This window comes from Vespa crabro, chromosome 1 (genome assembly GCF_910589235.1).
Source record: "Vespa crabro chromosome 1, iyVesCrab1.2, whole genome shotgun sequence".
In the NCBI taxonomy this organism is placed as follows: Eukaryota; Metazoa; Arthropoda; class Insecta; order Hymenoptera; family Vespidae; genus Vespa; species Vespa crabro.
The window spans coordinates 22,882,156-22,907,830 of NC_060955.1; the positions used below are offsets into that span (position 1 = coordinate 22,882,156).

The following is a 25,675-nucleotide window of genomic DNA, read 5'->3' on the forward strand; positions in this document are numbered from 1 at the left end:
TTGTATATCATTTTTCATTCAAACTAATTAGTAACCAATTAAAAACGTTAGATTCAAGTTTGCAAAAATTTCATTGGATAAATGAAATACCTTATCCTTATATAAATATATCTAGTAGACAATATAAAATAAATGTAAATATTCATTATTTAAATATTTTATTAAAAGTATAATCATTTTATTCGTTCTTTTGATAATGTAATATAATCATCTGTATTGAATAGTTGAAGTTTTGTAATTTTTTATAATCAATATTGAATTTTTATAAATTAAACAAATTTAATTTAATAAATAGAAATCTCATAGGATCTTTCTTTTATAATTAACATTATTAGAAATATATATTAATGGAATATTTCTGATTATTAAAATGTTTTAAGTTAGTTTGAAAAATGCGATGTATATTGCCGATTGATACGACAGGTGTGACGTCACATCGCCGCCCCGTGATGCATATTGGGAAATGGACCTGCCATCTTGAATGGCATGGCCCAGCTACACAGTGCGTGATAAAAAGACATGCAATTTATCGCGAAGCGCTTTATACTTTGCCACACGAAAGTGTATAAAACTTAGTGACTGTTCATCGAGCGAAATTTTTGCACGATGGAAGCGGTCAAAGCATTTAACGCAGAGGTAAGAATAAGATTTCTCTAGGTTTTAGAGGTCATCGTCGAAAAGGCAATCCTCCCTCTCTTTAGACTTTACAGGGACGTCGCGTACATCAAATTAGTATTGTTGATATTATGTTATGGACAATACTTTTTATATTATATTTTCCCCAAATAAATAATTTCTTTTAAAAATACAATGATAAGTTATATATCCTGAAGACGCTAATGATACTCTGCCATTACTTTATTTTTCTTGTTTTTCTAACGTAAATTAAAAAAGTTTAATTGGACAATTAGACTATGTCAATAAACAAATAGTTTACATTAATTATTATTGCTATATTATTTGTATCATTAAATATTTGATTTACTTAAACAAATAAAACTGTGACATAATTGTAATATACGTATGTATTCCATATAGATTTCATTTTTCAATTTTATAATTTTAACAAACAAAACTTTGCTCGATTAAATCCCTTTTTGCATTTGTAATATCGCGTATTCATTCGTGAAATATTAATTAGGTTTTAATTTTTTTTTTTTTTTTTTTTTTTTTTTTTTTTTATTTGTACAAAATTTTAAGCAATCTTTCTAATATTAAAATTTATTTCAGCTTTCTGCGCTGTATGATGTTAAACCGCCAATTTCCAAAGCTAAAATGAATTCTCTTACACGCGGAGCTATTAAAGCAATAAAATTTTATAAGCATGTTGTACAAAGCGTGGAAAAATTTATTCAAAAAGTAAGTTTAATTAATTGTTTATTTAATAAAAAAAAAAAAATATATATATATATATGTGCCCGTATTCATTTATTTGTTTTCAGTGTAAACCGGAATATAAAGTGCCGGGATTATACGTAATAGATTCAATTGTAAGACAGTCAAGACATCAATTTGGAATGGAAAAGGATGTCTTTGCACCTCGCTTTGCAAAAAATATGCAAACTACTTTTCTTAATCTTTTAAAATGCCCGCAGGAAGATAAAAGCAAAGTTATACGTGTATTAAATCTTTGGCAAAAAAATGCAGTTTTCCCTCCAGAAGTCATACAACCACTTTTTGATTTAGCTGATCCCAATCATCCTATTCATAAAGAACAACCAGTCAACGCAAACGGTAAATATTTTTCTTTGTATGATTATTGACAATTTTGGAATCATGTTTTATATTAATTTTATTTATAGGTACATTGAACGCATCATCTGGTAATAACCTGAGCAATATTTCTGCAGTAACAAAGACTCCTCCATCTACTGTAAAAGTTGTTGCAAAAGATCAGAAATTATTTTCTTCCACTAAACCGATTGATCCAGTATGGCTAGCACAAACAAAAATAGAAACAGCTAACATAGTTAGTACAAATGATTTTACGGAAATAATTTAATGGGCTAACATAGGTTTAAATTAAAATCTAAAAAATGTTGCATTGTGTATAAAGTTAACAAAAATTTTTTTCCATCTTTTTAGGGGCAATCTAATGCAAATCAAGTTGACTCATCGTTTCTTGATCAGTTACAACATTTACAACAACTCTTGTTGAAGAAGCAAGAGGCTACAAATGAATCGAAGACTTCCGTAAAATTTGATAAAAAGCTTTTGGATTTTGATTATGGAGAAGAAGAAGATGATGACGTTGTGGTTGCAAGTTCCCCTACTACTGCTACCACTGCTGCATCTCAACATAATGCTGTATCCACAAGTAATAGTTTGGAAAGTCTTGGATTGCTATTGACAAATCCTGAGGTATTAATGTTTTTATTCTTGGTAAAAGGATGAAAATATATTTACAAAAGCATTCTCAATATTTTGGTAATTGTTATTATATTTTATTTAGTTAAAATATTATCGTATATAGGTACTTAGGCAACTGCAGACATTACAACAAACAATGCAAGGAAATATATCTTCTTCGCAACATGAAATGGAAGAAAAAATGCGTAAATTGCAACAGATGAAACAACAAGAGGAAGAATTTGATAAACATTTGGCTCAAACTGTTCCTGTATGTTACTAAAACATTGAAATATTTTGGATAAATTTGAAATAGTCCTAAATATAAATCATGTTTTTAGAATTTACCTTTTGCATCAGAATGCGAGCTGAAACCTACAGACATTCTGAAACCAAATCAACAAAGTACATATTCAACAAGTACAACTACTGGAGTTATTCAAGATATGAGCCAACCACCGCCTGGTTATCCTCCAGCTATGCCATATGTTTCGCAACCTTTGTCAAACATGAGACAAATAAATCAAACTGGTCATCAAAATCAAAAAAGTCCTTTACTCGACGAACGCCAAGAGTCACAAGATTTTTCTGGGTAATTCTTGCATGATACTAAGCAATAAAAATATAAATGGATATATATATATATATATATATATATATATATATATATATATTATATTATATTCTCTGTAACAAATAATTAATATATTCATGTTACAGAAATGGTGCAAGACGCGATAGTAGTAGTGTTGAAATTGTAAATTGTGATAATACTCGATCACAAAGTAGATCGCCCGAGAGATATAGACATCATAGTCGATCTAGATCACCTCGGCATAGAGATAGAGATAGAGATAGAGACAGAGATAGAAAATCTCGATCTAGAAGTAGATCAAGAAGAAGAAGGTAAGTAGTTTTATAGATACATACATGTATATCAATTTGATATATTCGTAATTATATAGTATAAATTAATTACTCTGATATTTTTTTTTTATTATAGATCACGATCTAGAGATAGAGGTCGCGATAGAAAAAGAGATGACAGCCGAGAAAAGATGACCGAAGAGGAAAGAGAAAAGGAAAGAGAACGTCGTAAGCGTGGATTACCTCCGATAATTAGAGATAAATTAAGCGGTACGTTCAAAACCTTATTTTATATCAATAATATTTAATCATAGATATATCAGGAAAAAAAATGTTCTTGTAGTTTGCAGTACAACACTTTGGGTCGGTCACCTCTCCAAATTAGTACATCAGGAAGAATTATCTGACACATTTGGAGAGTTTGGTGACATTGTTAGCATTGATCTCATATCACCTAGGGGTTGTGCTTTTATTTGCATGAACAGAAGGCAAGATGCATATCGCGCTCTTACAAAATTAAAAAATCATAAAATGCAAGGAAAAGCTATAACTGTAAGTTTATTATTTATAAAAAAAAAAAAAAAAGTTATTTTACAAAATTAAATTTTAATATTATTGAAATCATATTTTATCATTTTATAGTTAGCATGGGCTCCAGGTAAAGGAGTCAAAGGGAAAGAATGGAAAGATTATTGGGAAGTAGAACTTGGTGTTAGTTATATTCCATGGAATAAGTTACTTAATATTACGGATCAAGATCTAGAATTATTGGAAGAAGGTGGTATGATAGATGAAGATACATTACCACCAAATTTGAAAGGTATATATAATTATTCGAATTTTGACAAATTTTATATGAATTTATTTTATATTAAATACGCATTTTTTCGTTTAATATTAAAAATGCAAGTTAATTCAATTATATATAACACGCTTGTATATAATATAAAACAACTTGCTAAAGTAACTTTGAATATCTGAGCCAATTTGGATAAATCAATATTAATTTGGTCAAGCAAATTCAAAACATTTGTTTCAAATATAATATTAATGTATTATTGACAAATATTTGTTATATATATAAATCGTTATTTATGTTTATTCATATTACAGGAAAATTGAAGCATTCTGGCGGGAATATAGATATCATGCAACATCAATTACAAATGCAACAACAGGCGTTAGCTGCTGCATCGGTAATTGGTGCTCCAATTTCAACATTAACAAATAATATTGTAAATGTTATAAATATTTCTAATGCTTCTACTCAACAGCAGCAACAGCCGCAGTTAGTCGATACCAGCCAACCACCGCCAATACGACCACCAACATCAGCTGCACTTTTGCCTCCTCCAAACACACAATTACAAATGATGCCATCAGCTTTTACAATGACTGGTGTTCCTCGTAAGTTTTATTTAAATTCAATTATTAATATACATTTTAATGTCGTAAATTTGTTGTAATATGTAATTAGCATGTGCGCTACTGGAATTGATAATTGTAAAATAGTACAAGACAAAGTTGAATCTTAGTTAACACATTTCTAGTATATTTTGATACAACATCAAATCATGATAGGTATGATAGGACCTATGGGTCTCCCTATGGCACACAGTTTAATGCCTAATGTTCCAATTGGAGTACCTCCACCCAATATGCAAAGTCTCTTGGGACCTCCAGGAATGATGCAGACTATGCTGACTCCTCCTGTCAATTCTCCATTTGGTGCAAGCGTTGGTGTAGGTCTTTTAACACAAATTCCATTACCTGCACCAGCTGCACCATCGGATAAACCAAATTCAACTGGTATGTGATTTATCCGTTTTATAATCTTCGTCAGACACGTGAATCTTTTATAAAACGTTTATGATCTAGGGATGCCACACAATGTTCCACCGATAGGAGTACCTCCACCTACCTCAGAAACAAACATACCAAATCTACCAATGCTTCGTCAGTCTTACGGAGTAGGGCCAGCACCGCCGATGCAAATGCAACTACCTCAACATCACTCCGATGATATGGATGTTGAAATGGAAGATGCCATGCCACTGAACGTGAGCAACAACACTTCCAAAGAGAAACCAAATTTGAGTGATCAGCTTATAGCGGCAATGAACATGGGTGCAGGCACTAGTGACAATAGGCTAGAAAATGATCAACAAAATATCGATTATAAAGAGAGAGATAGAGATCGTGAAAATAGAGATAGAAGGGATCGCGAACGTGACAGAAGTGATCGTAGTGATGTCAATGATTCCAGGATGGATCGTGGAAGAGACAGAGGCAGAGGAAGAGATCGAGGTCGTGATCGCCGTAGAGATACAAGAGATGGAAGAGAAAGGGATAGAGATGATAGGAGAGATAGAGATAATAGAGATATAAGAGAAAATCGTGATAATTCTATGAGGCATTCGGAATGTTCAAATATATCAAATCAAAATCTTCAAGATAACGATGCTATAGCTAAGAAGGATGGGAAACCAAGTCTTGCTGAACGATTGAGACAATTAGCAGATGGTACATTGCCAATAGACGATCGTATGGATAGAAATATTCGAAGCAATAGAACCGAACGAAGTAACGAGAGAACTGAAAGAAATTTCGAAGAAAATTCTGGAACTCGAAGACCGAACGATATGCCATTGCCCTTGATGGATATACCAAAATTTGCTGGTAATGTGCAAGAACGTGTAGATTTTCCTCCCAGAGGACCTGACTTCCGAGGTGGCCCACAAGATCCTCGAGATTATCAACAAAGAAATTTAACGGATAGAGATAGACAAAATTTTCAACGGGGATCTAGTGGTCCATTAAGGGGATCCCAGATAGATGATTTTATGGATCCAAGAATGCAACCTGGAAGATTCCAAGATGACTTTGAAAACAGATTAGGGCATAACGGTCCACGATCGGATGAATTTACGCCTAGATTAGGACCATCTAGAGAAGATTTTGATCGGTCGGATATAAGGAACCGAAGACCGGTTGAAGATTATGAACGAGATCGTTTCGAATATGAAATGCGACGCGATGGTTTTGATCCACGTTTGCAGGATGGTTTTGATCCAAGAAGTCATGGCGAACGACCAGATTTTGATCCGCGAAGAAGAGATTTCTTTGGAGGTCCGATGGAACCTGTTTTTGGAATACCACCAATGATGGGTTTGCGAGGCCCGAGGGGCCCTGTAGGACCTGAAGGATTTGGCCCGCGTGGCTCTGGCATGGGATCAAGAGGTCCAGGTAAGTTTTTCAATGTTATTAACAATGTTTCCATATATATGCGTATATATATCTGCCATTTATTGTTGAGCACTTTCTAAACACGTACTGCTTCAGGACCTTTAATCTTCCATCCTCGAGGTATGGGTCCACGAGGAATGAGAATTCGGCCTCCGTTCGGACCACGCGGACCTCCACCGTTCGATCCTAGAGAAGCTGATCCATTCTTCCGGCCACCATTTGATGATGTACGCGGCCCACCAGGTCCACACATGAGAGCGTTCGGTCCTATGGGTCCGCCAGCTATGCACGGTCCCGAAGGACCTTGGAGGAATCAAGAAGGTGGAGCACCGCCAGGCCCATGGACATCCTCTCAATCTAGTAGTACTCCTGAAACTGATAATCACAATCAGAGAGAAAATCATCTTGCACGAGACAAACAAAAAGGAACAAAGCATACAGATTATAAAAACAATATTTCAGATAGAGAAAGTCGTAACAGAAATAGGAAATCAAGATGGGGTAATGTAAGTCCCCCTATAACGGAAAATACAGACGAAGCGACATCCACTGAAGGAATTGATGATAAGACGGACCTAACACAGGATGGAAATTTCGAAAATATAGAACCTAAATCGGAAGTAATTACCGAATACAGTCAATCAGTACAAATGGAACATGATAGTCCTGCTGACAGAGAGCACATTGAAGAACAGAATGATGTTCATCATTTAAAAATCGAACAAAGTGAAGAAACCAATAACGAACTACATGAAAATCAATATAATGAAGAAGAACAAAGTAGTTCCTACCAATCTAACGTAGATGCATCTTCTGGCAATGATGTTGAACAAAATCAGTGTAATGATGATAAACAATGTGAATATCAGACAGTCAGTCAAACAGAGGACTCGTCACAGCAATGTGTAGAGCAAGTTGAAAAATCTGAGTGTGTGAGTGAAAATAATAGTGACCAACAACCAATTCTGGAGCAAGTAGATGCTTTGTAAAAGGTTCAACGTTTGAGGACTAACCAAAGTAAAGCAAAGAGAATCTACGAATAGATTCATGTAAAATATGATTCCAAACAATACTTTGTACATAGAGTCATGTTATTACGCAGAAAGTGAAATGAATTTGATTATGTGGACTTGGAGTACTAAACTCTGGAGTGGTGAGGGAGCTGTGGGTCCAGTGAGTTCTTTTAGAAAGTCTTTTTTTAAAGTATTCATTTAAAATACATACGGATTTTAAGATTTCTTCCTGTATAAAAAACAAAAACAAAAAAATGCTGCTTAGATCTTGCTGTGATAGTGAACACAGGACCTATCTATTATGTAAATATACATGCAAAATGCAAGTAAAGTCTTAGGGATTTCTTCTTAGATAACTATAAAATTACATATTTGCCATCTGTATTAAATGCCAGTTAGTTCTTCATAATCTCATTAAGGACTTGGATATAGTTAATTTTGAATCATACATCAGGTACTGTACAGCGAGAGTATATCGTACCTTATACTCTAAATAACTATTAATTTATTGAATTGTACATACTTTTATATTTTCCTAGCAGAACAAATGAATGAATATATTGTGCTAACGGTCATTGCTAAATCAAAGAAAAAAAAAAAAAATAATAAATATTTTATATATACTGTCTTTGATAAAAAAATAATGGCCTTCTCATTCCGATTTGTGCGTAGTTCCCAGTCTTGCAGTTATCATTAAAATTGAAAAAGCTATGTATTAAAATTACGATCAGTTTGCCATGAATTGTTATAAATTATTAATATGTAACCATATATGTGTATGTATATATGTGTATATATATATATATATATATATACACACACACATATATATATATATATATACATATATAGATTTGAACTTTTAATAAGTTTAAAAAAATTGTTACATATTCCTTTACTGGTCCCTACAAAATTTATTTTTCTATTTAAATGTAATGAAACACAAGCGTGTATTACTTGTCAATACTTTGTTATTTCTTATTCATGGCACAAATTCATTTTATTCTGCATGAAATTTTTTCTATTTATCGTAAAATGAAATAAACTACAGAATAAACAGTATAATAGGCAATATGGTATTGCATTAATGAAGCAAGTAAAATGAGCTCTGGATTCCGTACATACAACTTGGTTCCTGTGTTCACGCACGCACGTTATTGCACGCCGCAGCGATGGAAGACTCGTGCTTGCGCTCAAACTGAGTGACAAGTACAAGGTACTGTCTACATTATATTCACATAAACTAGTCGAAGAATGTGACACTGACTATTCAAAAAAAAAAAAAAAAAAAAAAAAAAAAAACAAACAAAAAAGAAAAAAAATTTTGTTTAAATCAATATCAGCCCGCACCACTCCAGACCAAAGCCCATTTACATATATATGTATGTGTGTGTGTGTGTGCGCGCGCGTGTGTGTTTATTATTATTATCATTATATATACATACATACATACATGCATATGTATTACATAGTGAATTATTGTGTATCTCTCTAACAATAGGATAGTGTAATTGCTTACAGCTCAGAGTAGCGTTACGTATTGACAAATGCACTTCCATTATTAAAAAGAAAAAAAAAAGAAAAAGAAAAAAAAAAAGGAAAAAAAAAAGTATCCCGAAATTTAAGCAATGCATAGTTTTATAACAAAATGTAAATCATTTTGTTTTTTATTGATTGAGAGGAGTACATTGATATAATTCACTCAAAGTTTATGGCAATAATTTTTCTAACGGTTCATATAGAAATTTGTTTCTATATGAACAATACTTTCCACTTTGATGTTTATTTTACTTAGAAATAAGATACGTATATAAGCATTTTGCTTTTTTTTTTTTTTCCTTGCTTTACTTTGTATTTTCAAGTTTTTAGGTACTTGCATATGTGTGCAAGTAAAGATACAATATATTTGTATCTGAAAGATAATTATGCACGTACAGCTTACTAAAAAATATATAATACATTTATCAGAAGTATTAATAAATAATGGATTCAAGAATGAGAAGAAAGAGAATGTTAATAACAATATTAATTTAAGTTATATAAAAAAAAAAAAAATGGGATACGAATATATTACTTATATTATGTTATTTTAATGTCTTAATTATTCTAATCATATTAGAACAACTCTAACATGATTATTTAGTGAAAGAGTGTATGAATAAACTCGATATTCACAATGATTGTCTTAGATTTTTTTCATAGTTTTATTACTTATCTTATTAATTTACTTTACGAACTATTATACAACAATATTTACAACCTTAGTAAATGCTCGGAGATAAATTTTTACTTGATAGAAAAGTTTTCAAAAGTACACTGGAGTGGTGTATGGCACTACTGAGATAGGATTCATATTACTCCCCGAAAACGTGCTAAAGTTCATTCGATACATCAAAAATATTTACTTTTATATTGACATTATAATACATCCAAAAGAGATAAGGCTTTTGTTTTCATAAAAATAAAATATTATAACAATCAGAAAATTATAGTATACGCACAAGATTATAATATCATTATATAGAGTACTATATATATTTTTATTTTTACATTGTATATGCTTGTTTAATAAATAAATTAAAGTTAAATTACTGAATGTCTAAGTTAATGATTTAAGATTTTCAAAATATATTTTATGTTTTCATATGCGTAATATGAATCTGTATCTTATAATATTTTATAAAATTTCACACAAAAATAAGATAATTATTAAGCTTAATCACTAACACATGTACCCGTTTAATATAATTTTCTTTCATCTTTAACCATGCATTTTTCAATATCAGCGTTATTTACTTATTCTCTTATAATATACATACATTATGATCATTTATATTAAATATTTACATATATACACAATTCTGCTCTTCCTGCCATCAAATGTTTATCATATTATAAAGGCAGATCTTTGTAGCTCATACCGATGGTATTTTACATTATTTAATCTGCCAGTATTTTACAATTAGTATAAAGATTTACAAGTGATGATTCTGATAGAAAAAAAAAAAAAGGAAAAATAAGAAAAGAAAAGAAAAAGAAGAAAAAACTATGATTATATTTAATACCCATTGAATTATTAAAACACAATTATCTAATTAACCAGAAGCCTGTGCAAATACTAAGATTTATAAAAACTAAAATGTGTAAACTATATCAGAGATATAAAATTTAAAATGTTTGTTAATGTTAACTAATTTTTTATATGGAATTAGCGATAACCTCTTAAATTGACATGTATAGATGAAATAATATCAATATATATGTATATGGCACTTATAATCTATGTTAAGATTACATTGTACATGTGTCTGTAAAAGGAGAATTTAGTTGCAAATTAGAATAAAGAAAAGATAATCATCGATTAGTGTTAGTTAAAGTAACAATCACAATTATTATTTCATTAAAAAATCATTTTCTTTTTATTAATTTTTTATAATGAAAATATTAATTGGCAGATTACTGCGATATAGCATATATTAAACAAGTTTTGCTTCGTGTTTCATAATGAATATGAAAAACAAAAAAAAAAAAAGAAGAAAAAAAAAGGAAACCAAAAAACCAAAAAGAGAAATGTATCTGGCCGTTGTAACTACAAATATTACTCTTCTTTTTTTTTCTTTTTTTTTTTTTTTTCAACATAATAGTATATGTGCAGGCTTTAAAGAAAATGATAATTTTAAGATAATGTACATTTATATATCATTCTAACAAAGTTTCATGTAAATAAGTATGTAAACAAGTTTATAATAATCGGTTGCGTTTATGCATGTATGTTAAATTATTTCAAGGTATAGAGATCTTTATAATCCATCTTAGAAGAACAAAACAGAAGTTAGAGAAACAAAAAAGAAAACAAAAAACGTATTAAAATGCATAATTATAAAAACATAGAAAAGGAGAGAGAAAAAGAGAGAGAGAGAGAGAGAGAGAGAGAGAGAGAGAGAGAGAGAAAGAGAGAGAGAGAGAAAAAATGAATAAAACAAACAATACTATTGCCTTCACACCATATAAGATGGTATAAACTAGTAAAAGAAATTACATATGTATTTATCTTAAGAAAAGTATCTTTACACGAATGTATATAATGTTCTTATCGAAAATTGTTAATTATCATTACTATTATTTAGTTAGATGAACATGTTCAAAAACCAGATACATTTCTTTTCTATTTTTGTTCTTTTCTTTTTTTTTTATTTATAATTTTTTCTTCTTGCTTTTTTTTTTTTTCTTTTTAGGTTATAACACTGTATATCGTATTATTCTAGTAGCGTAATAACAATGTGCAAATATTTTGAACATTGGCAATTGTATTACAACTTTTGCGCGCATTGTCATAAATAAAATCTGTAATCTTTATTAATCAATAATAAAGGAACAAGATGTGTGTATGTATATATATACATATACATATATATAAATACATATACATATGTATCGTTGTCCAAACGTAAAAAAAAAAATTAAAAAAAAAAAAAAAAGAGAGAGAAAAAGAAATAATTCCTGTCTCTATAAAATGTTACATAGCAACAAAATGACGTATATTTATTACGTATTAAATGATTAAATTAATATGATGCAAATATTCAAATGATTTTCATTTCAAATGATCAGTTTACATTTTATGTTTTATTTGTAAACTGAATCATTCTAGCTTCATTTATTTTCAATATTTCTATACGATGTATATATATATATATATATACACGTTTATATAAATGTTTATATATATATATATATATATTACAATAAATAAAATAATATCTGCAACTTAATTATTAAAAATAATCGATCGATCCAATTGATTTCATGAAAATTTCTATATAAGTATTTTAATACGTTATCATCGTAGTAAAGTTTACGAGGACCAATCAAAGATGAGCTTTAACGAAATCGCTTGTAATGAGTGAGGTTATGATTGGTCGATATGGCGTAACTATCATCGATAAAACGATCGCTTTATGAAGGGTTACCTTGAAAATATCAGAGTAAGAGAAAGACAGAGAGATAAAGATAGAGATAGAGTTAGAGAGAGAAAGAGAGAGAGAGAGAGAGAGAGAGAGAGAGAGAAATTGAAAGAGAGAGAGAAAGACAGAAAGATAGAGAAAGATAGAGAGAGACAGAAAGATAGAGAAAGATAGAGAGAGAAAGAAAGAAAACAGGGGGAAAAGAGGAAATCTAATGCGAAGAGAAGTAATTTAATATGTCTATTCTAAAGACACAGTGTAACGAGCGATTAAGTTCGTCAAGGTCATCAAGAGAGCGTCGTAGGAATGTACGAAGGAAGCTCTCCTCTTTACCCTACCATCGTCGGCCCATAAAATCCACTGGAGGATCCCCCACATTGCATCCAGGAGAAAAGCCATCGCTTCGAGCGATCGCGCGATGTCAACGAGACGGAGAGCAGCGAGAAAGAGAAGGAAGGAACGTGTCAATCTGTATCGCGGAAAGTCCACGGCTTACGTACGACGTTAGTAGTATACGACGATACTGCCGGTACTTGGCCGATCTGTCCGGGTAGGGAAACAAGTGTCTGCTGTGTACAAGATGGCGGCGCCCGGGGCTTTCGCTCTCGTGAAAATCGCAATGAAACGAGTGATTGTCTCTCTGTTCTAATTACAACAACAACAACAACAACAACAACAACAACAACAAGCTAGAAAAAGAAAGAAAGGAAAAAGAAATAAAATAAAATAAAATAAAATAAAATAAAATAAAATAAAATACGACGAAAAAGAGAAACGACAAAAGTGTGGTGGTTGTTGGTGGTGTGGTTGGTGGTGGTTAGTGTTGGTGGTGTTGGTGGTGGTGGTGGTGTTAGCTACGCGATACGGCCCCAGGAGGAGAGCGGTATCGCAGAGAGCCGAGAGAGAATCCTCGACCGTCGAAGGATGTGATCCGTAGAAGAAAGAAAAAATAAAGTCCCCTGACATCCCAAAACCCGGAGCCTCCTTAGCCCCGAGGCTGCCGAGGTAGGAGGCAACGGGGAGAGAGAGAGAAAGAAAGAGAGAGAGAGTATAATATATAAGGTGTAACAATTTCTTCTTCTTTCGTTTCTTTTTTTTTGGTTCTTTCTTTTTTCTCTCTCTCTCTTTTTCATCGGCGGAGTCCTAACCAAAGGGAAGAATAATATAATACGTGGATATATATATATATATATATATATATATATATATATATATTCAAAGTTTTCGAAAATCATAGAGAAAATTCGAAGAGAGATATGATATAAGGAAATAAAGAAATAATAATAATAAGAAGAAAAAGAAAACGAAGAAGAGGAAGACGAAGACGAAGACAACGAAGAAGAAGAAGAAGAAGAAGAAGAAATTAACGAAGACGAAAAAGTCGTCAATCGGTCGTTTGGTTGGTCGGTCGGTCGGTCGGTCGGTCGGTTGGTTGGTTGGGGTGTCAGAGAATCAGTCAGAGTGCATCGGTTCGTCCTTTTTGCGAAGGAATTGTCCTTCTTGTTCCCTCCCTCCTTCCTCTTCCTTTTTCTCCTTCCTCCCTTCCCCTTTTACCTTCCTTCTTCCTTTCCTTCCCAGGGCTTTCTAGAGTAAACCAGGTCTACTAAGAACCTTCGTTTCTCTCTCTCTCTCTCTCTCTCTCTTTCTTTCTTTCTTTTTTCCTCTTCCCCTCTGTCCTATCTATCTATCTATCTCACTCTCTCTCTCTGTCTCTGTCTCTCTCTTTGACGCACACGCAGGCATACGCTCTTCCTCATCCTCTCTTTCCACCACTCCACCCAGTGAAGAGAGTTCCTTAGCTCAAAGACGACGCGTACGCCTTGGAAGGCCAAGGAAAGATTTGCGACACGACGTCACAACAACAACGTCGTCGACGACGACGACGACGACGAGAACAGCAGCAGCAGCAGCAGCAACAGCGACGACGACGACGACGACGACGACGGCAGCAGCGGCAGTGGTAGTGATCACGAAGACGACGATAATGACGACGACAACGACAACGACGACGACAACGACGACAATGGGAACGACGACGACGACGACGACGACGATGACGATGGGAACGACGACTACATCTACTACGACGACGATGGAGTCTAGACAACGTTATCACGAGCTATGTCGATTGTGTGCATCTTACGACGCTGTCAAGATGGATATATTCGGACAGGAGGGAAAAAATCGACAACTAGTCGACAAAATTCAGACCTGTCTACCGTTCAAGGTGAATATCTTTTTCGTACTTTCCTTATTCTCGTATCATCTATCCCGTAGCTTGCATTTGTCTCTCTCTCTCTCTCTCTCTATATATATATATATACCTTTGTATATATATATATATATATATATTTCTCGCTTTCTCTTTCTTTTCTGTTCTCCTATACCTGAGTTTATGATATATACCTGGTCCGATTGGTATTTCCCCATTTTCCATCATCTATCTATGCAAGTATTCTTTTCATATATCAGCCATAATTCTGAGTCACCTTGTATGCGTCGCGCCTCGTCGTGTCCTCGTCCTCGTCCTCGATCCTCTCCTCGCGATAGCCCCCTCGCCGCAATACTTCACTTCGTCTTCGATTTGAAACGATTCACTTTATGATAGGCTCTGCTGTATGTCTTGTTCGAGAGAGAGAAAGAGAGTAAGAGTAAGAGAGAGAGAGAGAGAGAGAGAGAGAGAGAGAGAGAGAGAGAGAAAAGAATAAGAAAAAAGAAGAGTAAAAATATATAATTTTTCTTCTCTTCTCTTCTCTCCTCCTCTCATCTTCTCGTCTCTTCTCTTTTCTTCTTTTCTTTTTCTTTTCTTCTTCTCTCTCTCTCTCTCTCTCTCTCTCTCTCTCTTTTTTTCGAATATATACAAGATGTTATGTTATGATCGACGACAACGACGACGACAACGACGACGACAACGACGACGACAATGACGACAACTATGGCGACGACGACGGCGACGAGAACGGCAACGAGAAATTCAATGCAACGGGAGACATTTTGTTCTCTTCGACTATGGTCACCCTTGAAAACAATACATCATTTTAACTTTTTCCATCATTGTCATCTTTTCCCCTTCTTCTTATTCTTCTTCTTATTCTTCTTCTCCTTCTCCTTCTTCTTCCAAATCTTCGCCCCCTTTTTTTTTTGTTTACTTCGCTTTATTTTGTTGTTTTCCTTTTGAAGATATATATATATATGTGTGTGTGTGTGTTTGTATGTATATATATACAGATATATTTATATCTTTATATATATATATATATATATATATATATATAATTTCTACGATATCATATCGTCTTCGTAGCTATCGATTTTCTATGAGGATCTATAGATTATTGTTTTATTTTCATTTCTTTTCTTCTTCTTTTTGTTTTTTTTTTTTTCTTTCTTCTTTTACCCCACCTACTATTTTTCTTATTTAAAATGTATTTTTATGGGATCATAATTTGATTTATTTATATTTTGCGTCAATTAACAAGGCGCAACTTTTGAAAACTATTAGTAGGTGTTTATATGATCATTAATAAAAGGAAAGTTTTTAAATGTTTAGAAATATTGATAATGGAATCACATGTGTTCTTTTTGATACCTTTTAGAATTTAAACTTTCTCATATTCTTTTCTTTTTTCTTTTTCTTCTCCTTTTTTTTTTTTCCCCCCCCCCATTCATTCACATGTACTATATCTCTATAAGAAATAAACAATGAGATTATTAAAATTATTTGCAATTGATACGTTTTCATTTTATGTTAAGATTTTACAAAAAGTTTCTCTATTTAAATCGACATTATTAATGAAACTTTAATTATATGGATATTGAAAAGTAAATGATTGCTATATTTATTGATTTTTTATTTTAGATCACAGAAAATGATCGCCTCCCAAAGTGTTTATGTTATCGCTGTATGTACAACCTGGAGAATTTTTATGACTTCAGGACAGCATGCGTCAATGCAGTGGCATTATTGGAAAGATATTTACCTCCTAGCGAATTAGTAAGCTTTTATTTATTTATATAATATATGTATATATATATATATATAATATTCCTAAAAGAAATAATGTAATAAAATATGTAATATAAATATCTTCAAATTATAGGCACATAATGGGGACAAAAGTAACTATATGCAGTACAGTAATGTACATTCAGAATTTTTGAAGGAGAAAGAAAATATCCCCATATTAATCCCAGAGGCTCCCATAGTAAATCCAAATGCGGCTTTAGGTACACCGCCAAGATTAAATTCCGATGGAGAAGCAGATAATGAAATAGAAGAACTTCTTGAAAATAGTGGCACGGATGAAGGTATATATTTATATGTATATATATATATGTATATATATATATATATATGTATGTAATGAACTCTAAAGATAGATAGATAGCTTTAAAATTTTATTATCTTTATCTATAATACTTCATTTCTGTTTAACAAAAGAGGCAACGATAATAGATGATTCGGATAGAAAATCTGATGAATATGAAATGGATATGGAAACGAATCCTAGCGATTTCTTAGAAATGACCCCAATGGTAACAGAAGATAATGAAGAAACGAGTTCAAAAAATATGCCTATGGTAACACAAGAATCAACAATATTCCAACATACATCGGAGCAACATGAAGTGTATGTGTGTTCGTTGTGTAACAAGGCATTCAGTTCTAAAGGACATTTGTCCCTTCATGCAAGAATTCATGTGGGTGCAGGTGATGTCATCGGTGAGAAAGTTATCACCGATGATCATACTTCCTATAAAAGGCCTTATCAATGTGATCTTTGCAACAAATCTTATTCAACGGCTAAACATCGATGGGGACATGTATCTACTACGCACAGGTAAGAATATATTCTTTCAAAAAGTTTCATTATTGTATTGCATAATTTTATAAGTTAGATGTAATGAGAAAATATAATTTTTCTTTTTCTTTCTTTTTTTTTTTTTCAGAGGACATCCTGCCGTAACATGTGGGTATTGTTCACGCATTTATTCAACACGAACAAATCTTGAAGAACATATAAAATCACGACATGCGGGATTTCCTGCACCGTCCGAATTACTAAACCCCCTTTTCCGTTCAGAAACCAAATGTTATTGTAAAATGTGTTCCAAAATGTTCACTAGTATAGCCGATTTAAATATTCATAGTCGAATATGTATTGGACAACGAATAGAGCTTCAAGTGCAACCGGATATTAAGATTGAATCACATAATAGTAAAAGTCTGGTTGATACTTCGGATATATCGAGTATGGATACGGATGATGAACATAAGGGATTTAAAAATGCTGAAGCAAAATTAGCCAAAAATCCACAGCTTACGATATTGAAACAGGCGTTGACAAAGGGTAGTGGTTTGAAAAGAGATTTGGATGATAAAACGAGAGCGAATTGTAGTCCACAAAAAATAGCGAAAACAGGTAATACGTCAATGTATTTTTTTTAATTCCATTTACTTCTTACAATATTGTGCGATTAATAAATCGTAAAACATTATTGTAATTGATTATATAATATGGAAGAATATAATGTCTATTGACAGATGGCTGTGAAATGCAGAAGAGGTGGTACTGCGAAATGTGTCCTCAAAGTTTTTCTTCAGTGGAAAATCTTAAAGAACACGAGATAACACATGATGCTGACAAACCTTATATTTGTATATTGTGTAAAAAAGACTTTACTTTAAAATCATCACTCAGCAGACATATCTTGGTATCGCATGGTGTAGATCCATGTCCTTTTATAGATAGTGATAAGTGTTTAAAAAGAGTAGTTCTTACGCAATCATGGGGTCAACAGATACCTATACCTATGTCCGATCAGAAAGATGCAAAGGAACCTTCGGAGTTTGCTCTGTCTCCAGAAGTAAGTAGTAATTCTAAAATAACAATAACAATAATAATAGTAATAATAGTAATGATAAAAAAAGAAAAATTTTAATATTTAAATATACTATAATGTTTATCTTTGCATTTAGATGAACGTAGAAAATGAAGATGAAGATCAGGAGAGGAGTAATCATGAAAATATGGTAGAAATGGAGACAGTTTTTGTATGTGAAATATGTACAAGGGATTTTAATGATAGAGCATCTTTATGGTTGCATATACGTGCGACGCATAAAGAATGCGCTGCTTTTGCTTGTGGAGTATGTTTAAAAATATGTTCTGACAATACACAACTCCTAAATCACGTTAATATGTATCACGGAGGATCAAAGTTATTAGTATCGGAACAAAGAAGGTAAATAATACATTTTTAATTTTATATGTAATCATGAAACTATTATATTATTTTGTTTGATATTAATTATTATATTTTAGGTATAGTTGCACGATATGTGGTAGACAACATGATTCACGAAAGAAATTAATTGCTCATGTATCAATACATAATGTAAATCCTGCTTATGACCCTGCAAATTTTGTACAGTTAAACAGTAATTATTATAACGAGACATTAAATGGTAATGAAGTAACTGAAAATATTTTGGAGTTTGATGGAGACGAGGGAGAAAAAATAGACTGTTATATTTGTTATAAATCATTTCCAAACGAGGATCATCTTATAAGACATCAAAGAAATGCTCATAAGGTTATATTTATGTTTTAATTATATTTTGAATAAATATTATTAAATATAATCGATAATAAATAATTAATAACTTTTGTAACATATAGAAGTTAAAAAAAAAAAGAAAAAAGAAAAAAAAAAGAAAAAAAAAAAAGAAAAAAAAAAGAGAGAAAAAAAATGTAACATGTATATTTTTTCATTAGTTCGAGCAAATGGCTCAGGTAGTAGATGCCATTGGTAATGGTAATCCAGCAAATATGAATGGTACTGGTAATAGGGCGCAGTATCATTTATTTTTTGTCTGCGAGCTTTGTGGTAGCTCACATCCTAGTAAATGGGAACGTTGGTTACATGTTAGTAGCACTCATAGTAACGAACCAAGTATAAAGGTATGTCTCTCAAATAAAAAGAAAATTAATGTGCGATAGCATGAGCTCATATGATGTATATATAATAATATTTTTCAATTGGGCAAAAAAAAAAAAAAAAAAAAAAAGGAAAAAAAAAGGAAGAAGAACTTTTTCTCACGTGTTTCATCATTTGCAGTGCGAACGGGACGATTGTGGAAAAATATTTGCTACGAAGGCGTTACGTAACGAGCACGTACACCACCATCACTCGGTCCAAGGTCCTTCGCCAAATACTTGTGAAGTTTGCGGTAAATTATGGGGTAGCCGAGTTGATTATTGGAAGCACGTTATGGGAGTACATTCCGATACAGTGCCGCTAATATGTGGCGTTTGTCTAAAAGTATTTCCGAATGTTTTGCAACTTAAAACACATGTGCAAACTAAACATTGGCCATTGACCAATGGTGATTTTAGTTGTGACATATGCGGTAGACCATATTCAAATAAATCTAAAATGTCAAGACATAGAAAAATTCATGGATTAGAAGTCGATGGTTATGATAATAACAGTATTAACGATGCCTTGAACGAATCGTCAAAGTACGAGCACGGTGTTGTACCCCAAGAAATGGATTTAACATGTGAATTGTGTGCCGATATGAAATTTTCAAATCTGGAAAGTTTATGCAGTCATAGACGTATTGTGCACCGTCTATTTCCGTGTGATCTTTGTAACAAGTGTTACGGGAGAACATCTCATCTATGGAAACATGTAAATCGGGTACACAAAGGTCACGTAGATATAACGTGTCCTTACTGTTTGAAAACTAGCGCGTCTAAAGACCATTTAGCTGCGCACATATCCAAAATTCATAGGTACGAGTTAGATGTTAGAAAGGATAATAAAAATTCAGTAAATTTCAAATCTTCGAACGTGGAGGATGGGGTTTTACATTATTGTGAAAAATGTAATAAAGGATTTCATAAACGTTACTTACTTAGACGCCATATGAAAGGTTGTCAGAATTATCGAAAAGATCCAGGCGCATTATTGACCCGTTGCCGTGCCTGTGAAAGAATATTTAAAGATCGTGCCAGTTTACAAAAGCATATAGAAAATCATCATAGCACATACACATGCCATTTATGTAACGAAACAATTACATCTAAATTGGGTATTATGACTCATAATCGGGTTAAGCATATGGATCATCCAGATCTTACGTGTGAATATATTAGCTGTAAAAAATTATTCAGAACTAAGGAAGACTTGGAGGCACATAGGAAGGATCATAAATATCACATAACTCCTAACGTTTGCGACTTTTGTGGGGATACGGTGGAGAATAAATTGAAATTAAAAATGCACGTATTATCTTTACACAGAAATGAAATAGGAGTATCTTGCGGTGTTTGTTTAATACCTATGAAAGATCCAAAGGATTTGAAGAAACACGTTGAGGACGTACACGAAAGTGTTTTGTCCAAACCAAATACGTGTCAGGTATGCGGCAAACAATATGCATCGAAATGGAAAGCTTTCGATCATACGAAAAAATGTCATGGGAAGGTATTTAGAACGTGTAAACAATGTTTAGCTGTTTTTACCAATGACTCGGATATCAGAGATCATTATGAACACGTTCATAATATTTCCAAGGATCAATTAGCTGCATTCGAATATCGTATGGATATTGGATCTAAAGTCGACGAGTACGATGTACCAGCTGATATCGTTGTTAAGGAAGAACCGGACGATTTAGATTTCGACGAGGATTTATGCGAGGACGATTTGAATAATTCTAAACGTAGAAGATCGTTAACCGATACCTATGATTGCGAGATGTGTCCGGAAATTTTCTTGAATTGTCATACATTGGCGAAACATTATCAAAATGTTCACAATACCGATCCAATTCGTATGTTTAAAAAGATAAAGCCGGATAATAATGACAGTGGCAAAAGAAAAATGAGAAATCGAAAGAATTTCGAATGTAAAAATTGTCAAAAACAATTCTGTACGAAAACATTGTTTTGGAATCATATTAACGTATGCACCAGGCGTAACGCCTTTAACAGATTGGATATGCAAAATATTATGCCAACGTCGATTTTGGAAACACATTTAAAGAATAATAATCAAATAAAGAAGGAAGAAACTTCGTCGTTTATGAACGAATCCAATTTAAACATTCCAGATTTTAATTTATTCGAAGATATTAATTTGCAATTGTCAGGGCAAAAGCCAGTACCGAATCTTATGCCATTGTCACATATTAAACCACCTACTGCGGTTAAGTGTTCTAGAAAAGATTCTCGGAAGGTATACGATGAATCAACGAATACCGAATGCACGTGTGAAGTTTGTGGCAAACAATGGCCGGCGAAAAAACATCTCTGGCAACATCTTATTCGTTTTCATAGAGCAGAAGCTGCTGTTACGTGTGGCGTTTGTTTGAAATTATGTAAATCTTATCAAGATCTGTCCGATCATTTGAAGGCAACTCATGCTGCTATATTATCGTGCGAAGGAAATAATTTCACTTGTAAAACCTGTGGCCGTTATCACAATGCAAGAAGTAAATTATTATTACATATGAGCATTCATATTAATTACGTTGGCAATTTTTGGTGTCAAAAGTGTCAATTGAATTTTGAAAGTGAGGGCAAATTTTCAGAACATATATTAGAATGTAACAAGAAAATAGAATCCGTTAGAAGTACCATCGAGGATAATATAAAGAATGAAAACGATGAGAAGGGAAGTTTGATAGGCGATGAGACATCGGTCGTCGAGGAGGTAGAGGAAGTTGAAGATTTTGAATCGGAACCTGAGGAGGATGGCGTCACCCAGGAGGAGAGTAATAGCGAGAATACGGAAAATTCGGAAGATTCGGATAGTGCTAGTAATACCAATACCAGTGACGAGGAGGAAGCGGAAGAGGAAAATGATTCTGAAGCCGAGTCTAGATCTAATAGTAGGGCTATAATAAGAGGGGAGGTATCGTGTAATACCGACGTAAGCGATGATACAGATTCAGAAAATTCCGTAAATTCCGCCATGATTGATAATAAAAATTTAAACGACATGAATTGCTTTATGATACATAACGAGGATAAGCAGATGAATATCGATACGAAAGACAATTTGGAAGGACAATTAACGAATCAGGAAACAGTTGGTGAAGTTAAAGAGACTAATCAAGAGGAACAACAACAACCACCACAACAACAACAGCAACCACAACAACCACAACCACAACAACCACAACCACAACAACCACAACAACAACAACAACCACAACAACAACAACCACAACAACCACAACAACCACAACAACCACAACCACAACAACAACCACAACAACAACCACAAGAACAAGAACAACAACTACAACTGCAACAACAACAACAACAACTACAACAACAGCAGCAGCAGCAGCAAGAACATTTACAACTACTACAACAACAACAAGAACAACAACAACAACAACAAGAACAACAACAACAACAACAAGAACAAGAACAACAACAACAAGAACAAGAACAAGAACAACAACAACAACAAGAACAACAACAACAACAAGAACAACAACAGCAGCAGCAGCAAGAATTGAATATTAAAGAATCAGTGAATGTGACTAAATTGAATAATTTTCACGTCAAGGAATTACCCGAGAAAAGAAGAAGCGATTCGGATTTTACCGACGACGATGGTCCACCCATTTTGAGTCCAATTATGCCATTGTTAGAACAGGAACAAACGCAACAACACAATAATAATCCGATAGATGATATGAGACACAAGCTTAGTCCTATGATACCGTTGACAATGAACGACGAAAAGGAATTAGAAATGTGTGAATTTTCTGAAAATGGTAACGATGTTGAAAGGGGTACGACGTCATCCATGTCAAATCCAATAAATTATTACGAAAATACGGATAACGATAAGGACATGAACGCTAATGCGTCTAACCATAATTTAGAATATGATTGCGATGATTTTGAAAATATCGATAACGATGAGGAGGAGGAAGAGGAGGAGGAGGAGGTGGAAGAGGAGGAGGAGGAGGAGGAAGAGAGGGATGAGGAGGAGAGAGAGGTGGAGGAGAGGGAGGATGGGGAGGGGGAGGACGAGGAGGAGGAAGAGGAGGAGGATGAGGAGGAGGAGGAGGAGGAGGAGGAGGAAGGTAGTATATCGGCCAACGAGGATGGACAAATGGAAATAGATGAACAAAATGTGGATTGTAATTCGGTAAATAGATATGAAAAATTAGAAATTAACGAATGTATCAATGATTCCGAGATTGATTCTTACGAGGAAAATTTAGACGAAGAGATTAAATTTGACAATGAGACTAGAGATAACGATGTACAAATTCATAATCTGGATGGTGCTGTATTGATGGTAGCTAACGATTCGGAAGGTAATCAGATTTTAATTCAACAAAATGTATTAACAATAGGAAACGAGGATTCTAATACTGGTGCGACTGAATATATTTATCAAGATACGAACGAGTACGAGATAGAAGAGTATGGTATAGCACAGCATGAAAATAATTCAACGATACAGTCTGACGATATTCAAGAGATGGCATATGTTCAGGATATATCAGAAAATGAGGATAGCATCGAAGAGGTTGTAGAAATACATGATATGGAGGAACAAAGTATGAGTGCCAAAAGCAAACAATCTAACTTATAATAAGTCCTGTAACAAAGTGGTGTAAGATAATGAGATATAGATAACGATGTGAGGGTCCATAAAAAAAAAAGAAAAAAAGAAAAAAAAAAAAAGAAAGAACAGAGAAAAAAAAGAGAAAAAAAAAAAAAGAAGAAGGGACTGTCCCGTTAAAAATGTCGTATGTACCTTGAAAGAGTGGAGATAAACATATTGTACAGTAGTAATAAGTACAAATATTTGTAGCTTTGGCAAATTTTTTATAGAATTTTCATATAGGACATAATTACGTATGAGATATATCATACCGAATAACACATGCATGGGATATGTCATGTTTATCTGTATACGTGTATATATATATATGTATATATATATATATATATATCTATCATATATACACATATAAACAATAAACACGATATATGCCTTAGAAAAACTGCAAGCTTCCAAAATCTAATTTTAATCGATAGTATATATGTATATATATATGTATATATGTATATATATATATATATATATATATATATATATATATATATATATATATATATAATAGTAATGGCGCATAATTGATAAAAACTGTATTTTATAGAGAATTACGTTTGATTACAAAATATTTCCTATTACTTTATATTGAAGATTATATTACATCCTTTGCATATATCTCAAATGCAAAAGTGATCTTCGACTTACAATTTAGTAAAATACTATTATAGGTAGGCCTCTGAAGAAATGATTTCTCTATAATCAGCTTAGAATAATTCGATAATACAAGTTTTCACAAATATTACTTTAAACGAAAGAAATCGTCCTGTATTAAAACGCTTGGACACATGTGCACTGATATTATACTTTTAATTTTTACTCGTATTGATATTTCCATTCCAAAATAATTTCTAAGAGATATATTAATCAATGATGAAGGTGATGATGATGATGATGATGATGATGATGATGATGATGATGATGATGATGATTGTGACGATGATGATGATGACGATGATGATGATGACGATGACGATTATGATTATGATGATGATGATGATGATAATGATAATGATGATGACGATGATGATGATGATGATGATGATAATGATGATGATGACGGTGATTATGATGATGATGATGATGGTGGTGGTGATGGTGATGGAGATGGTGAAGGATGATGATTATGAGGATTATGAGGATTATGTTTATGATTATGATTATGATTATTATTATGATTATGGTATTAATATTATTATTGTTATTATTATTAATTACATGACAATAGTTCATAAACGATAGACATAAATATTTTAATTTATTCGAATGTATCACGCCTAAGGATGCGCCGATAACTAACGATTTCAATTTCAATTTCAATTTCAATTTCAATTTTAATTTTAATTTTAATTTTGATTTTAATTTTAATTTCGATTTCAATGTCAATTTTGTCGCAATTATCGTCGCGAGTAAAATTTTTTTCTTTATTCTATATTAGCATTAGATATTATACATATTAATTTCTTTTTTTCTTTTTTTTCCTTTCTCTCTTTTTTTTTTTTTTTTTTCAATATTACGCGTAAACTATTTTCCTTCGTTCTCATTCGTATCGAATTAACTTTTAATTTTTCTTCT

At 32.6% G+C, this 25,675-nt stretch overlaps 2 protein-coding genes across 4 annotated transcripts; both read left to right on the top strand.

Moving 5' to 3' along the window:
* The first annotated feature begins 475 nt into the window (after positions 1-475).
* On the top strand, positions 476-8,103 carry LOC124431775 (SR-related and CTD-associated factor 4). 3 transcript variants are annotated; one of them, XM_046980054.1, is made up of 16 exons: positions 476-636; positions 1,231-1,359; positions 1,443-1,734; positions 1,803-1,969; positions 2,086-2,361; positions 2,474-2,620; positions 2,691-2,941; positions 3,070-3,255; positions 3,353-3,486; positions 3,560-3,768; positions 3,859-4,036; positions 4,330-4,412; positions 4,491-4,623; positions 4,798-5,025; positions 5,095-6,462; positions 6,559-8,103. In XM_046980054.1, exons 1-16 carry the CDS (start codon positions 607-609, stop codon positions 7,449-7,451), a joined length of 4,704 nt encoding a protein of 1,567 aa, XP_046836010.1. In that variant the 5' UTR covers positions 476-606; the 3' UTR covers positions 7,452-8,103. The 3 variants fall into 3 exon arrangements, with proteins under 3 accessions (XP_046836010.1, XP_046836018.1, XP_046836000.1); XM_046980062.1 differs by having other exon boundaries at positions 4,494-4,623; XM_046980044.1 differs by having other exon boundaries at positions 4,330-4,623.
* Positions 8,104-12,777: 4,674 nt separating this feature from the next.
* LOC124433039 (zinc finger protein Xfin-like) lies at positions 12,778-24,919 on the top strand. Its single transcript, XM_046982544.1, has 12 exons — positions 12,778-13,444; positions 13,677-14,666; positions 16,299-16,433; positions 16,540-16,747; positions 16,881-17,280; positions 17,390-17,862; positions 17,985-18,307; positions 18,420-18,685; positions 18,766-19,036; positions 19,219-19,404; positions 19,562-22,747; positions 22,850-24,919. The coding sequence occupies exons 2-12, from the start codon at positions 14,424-14,426 to the stop codon at positions 24,074-24,076; spliced, it is 6,918 nt and encodes a 2,305-aa protein (XP_046838500.1). The 5' UTR covers positions 12,778-13,444; positions 13,677-14,423; the 3' UTR covers positions 24,077-24,919.
* Positions 24,920-25,675: the final 756 nt, after the last annotated feature.

What these genes read in the sequence shown, in the direction of transcription:
- LOC124431775 (XM_046980044.1), top strand. Translation starts at nt 607, where the DNA reads ATGGAAGCGGTCAAAGCATTTAACGCAGAG. An exon ending in ACAACCAGTCAACGCAAACG is followed by an intron (nt 1,735 to 1,802) that starts GTAAATATTTTT and finishes TTTTATTTATAG; the next exon opens with GTACATTGAACGCATCATCT. An exon ending in TACAATGACTGGTGTTCCTC is followed by an intron (nt 4,624 to 4,797) that starts GTAAGTTTTATT and finishes AAATCATGATAG; the next exon opens with GTATGATAGGACCTATGGGT.
- LOC124433039 (XM_046982544.1), top strand. Translation starts at nt 14,424, where the DNA reads ATGACGACGACAACGACAACGACGACGACAACGACGACAATGGGAACG. An exon ending in ATTTACCTCCTAGCGAATTA is followed by an intron (nt 16,434 to 16,539) that starts GTAAGCTTTTAT and finishes TTCAAATTATAG; the next exon opens with GCACATAATGGGGACAAAAG. An exon ending in CATGTATCTACTACGCACAG is followed by an intron (nt 17,281 to 17,389) that starts GTAAGAATATAT and finishes TTTTTTTTTCAG; the next exon opens with AGGACATCCTGCCGTAACAT.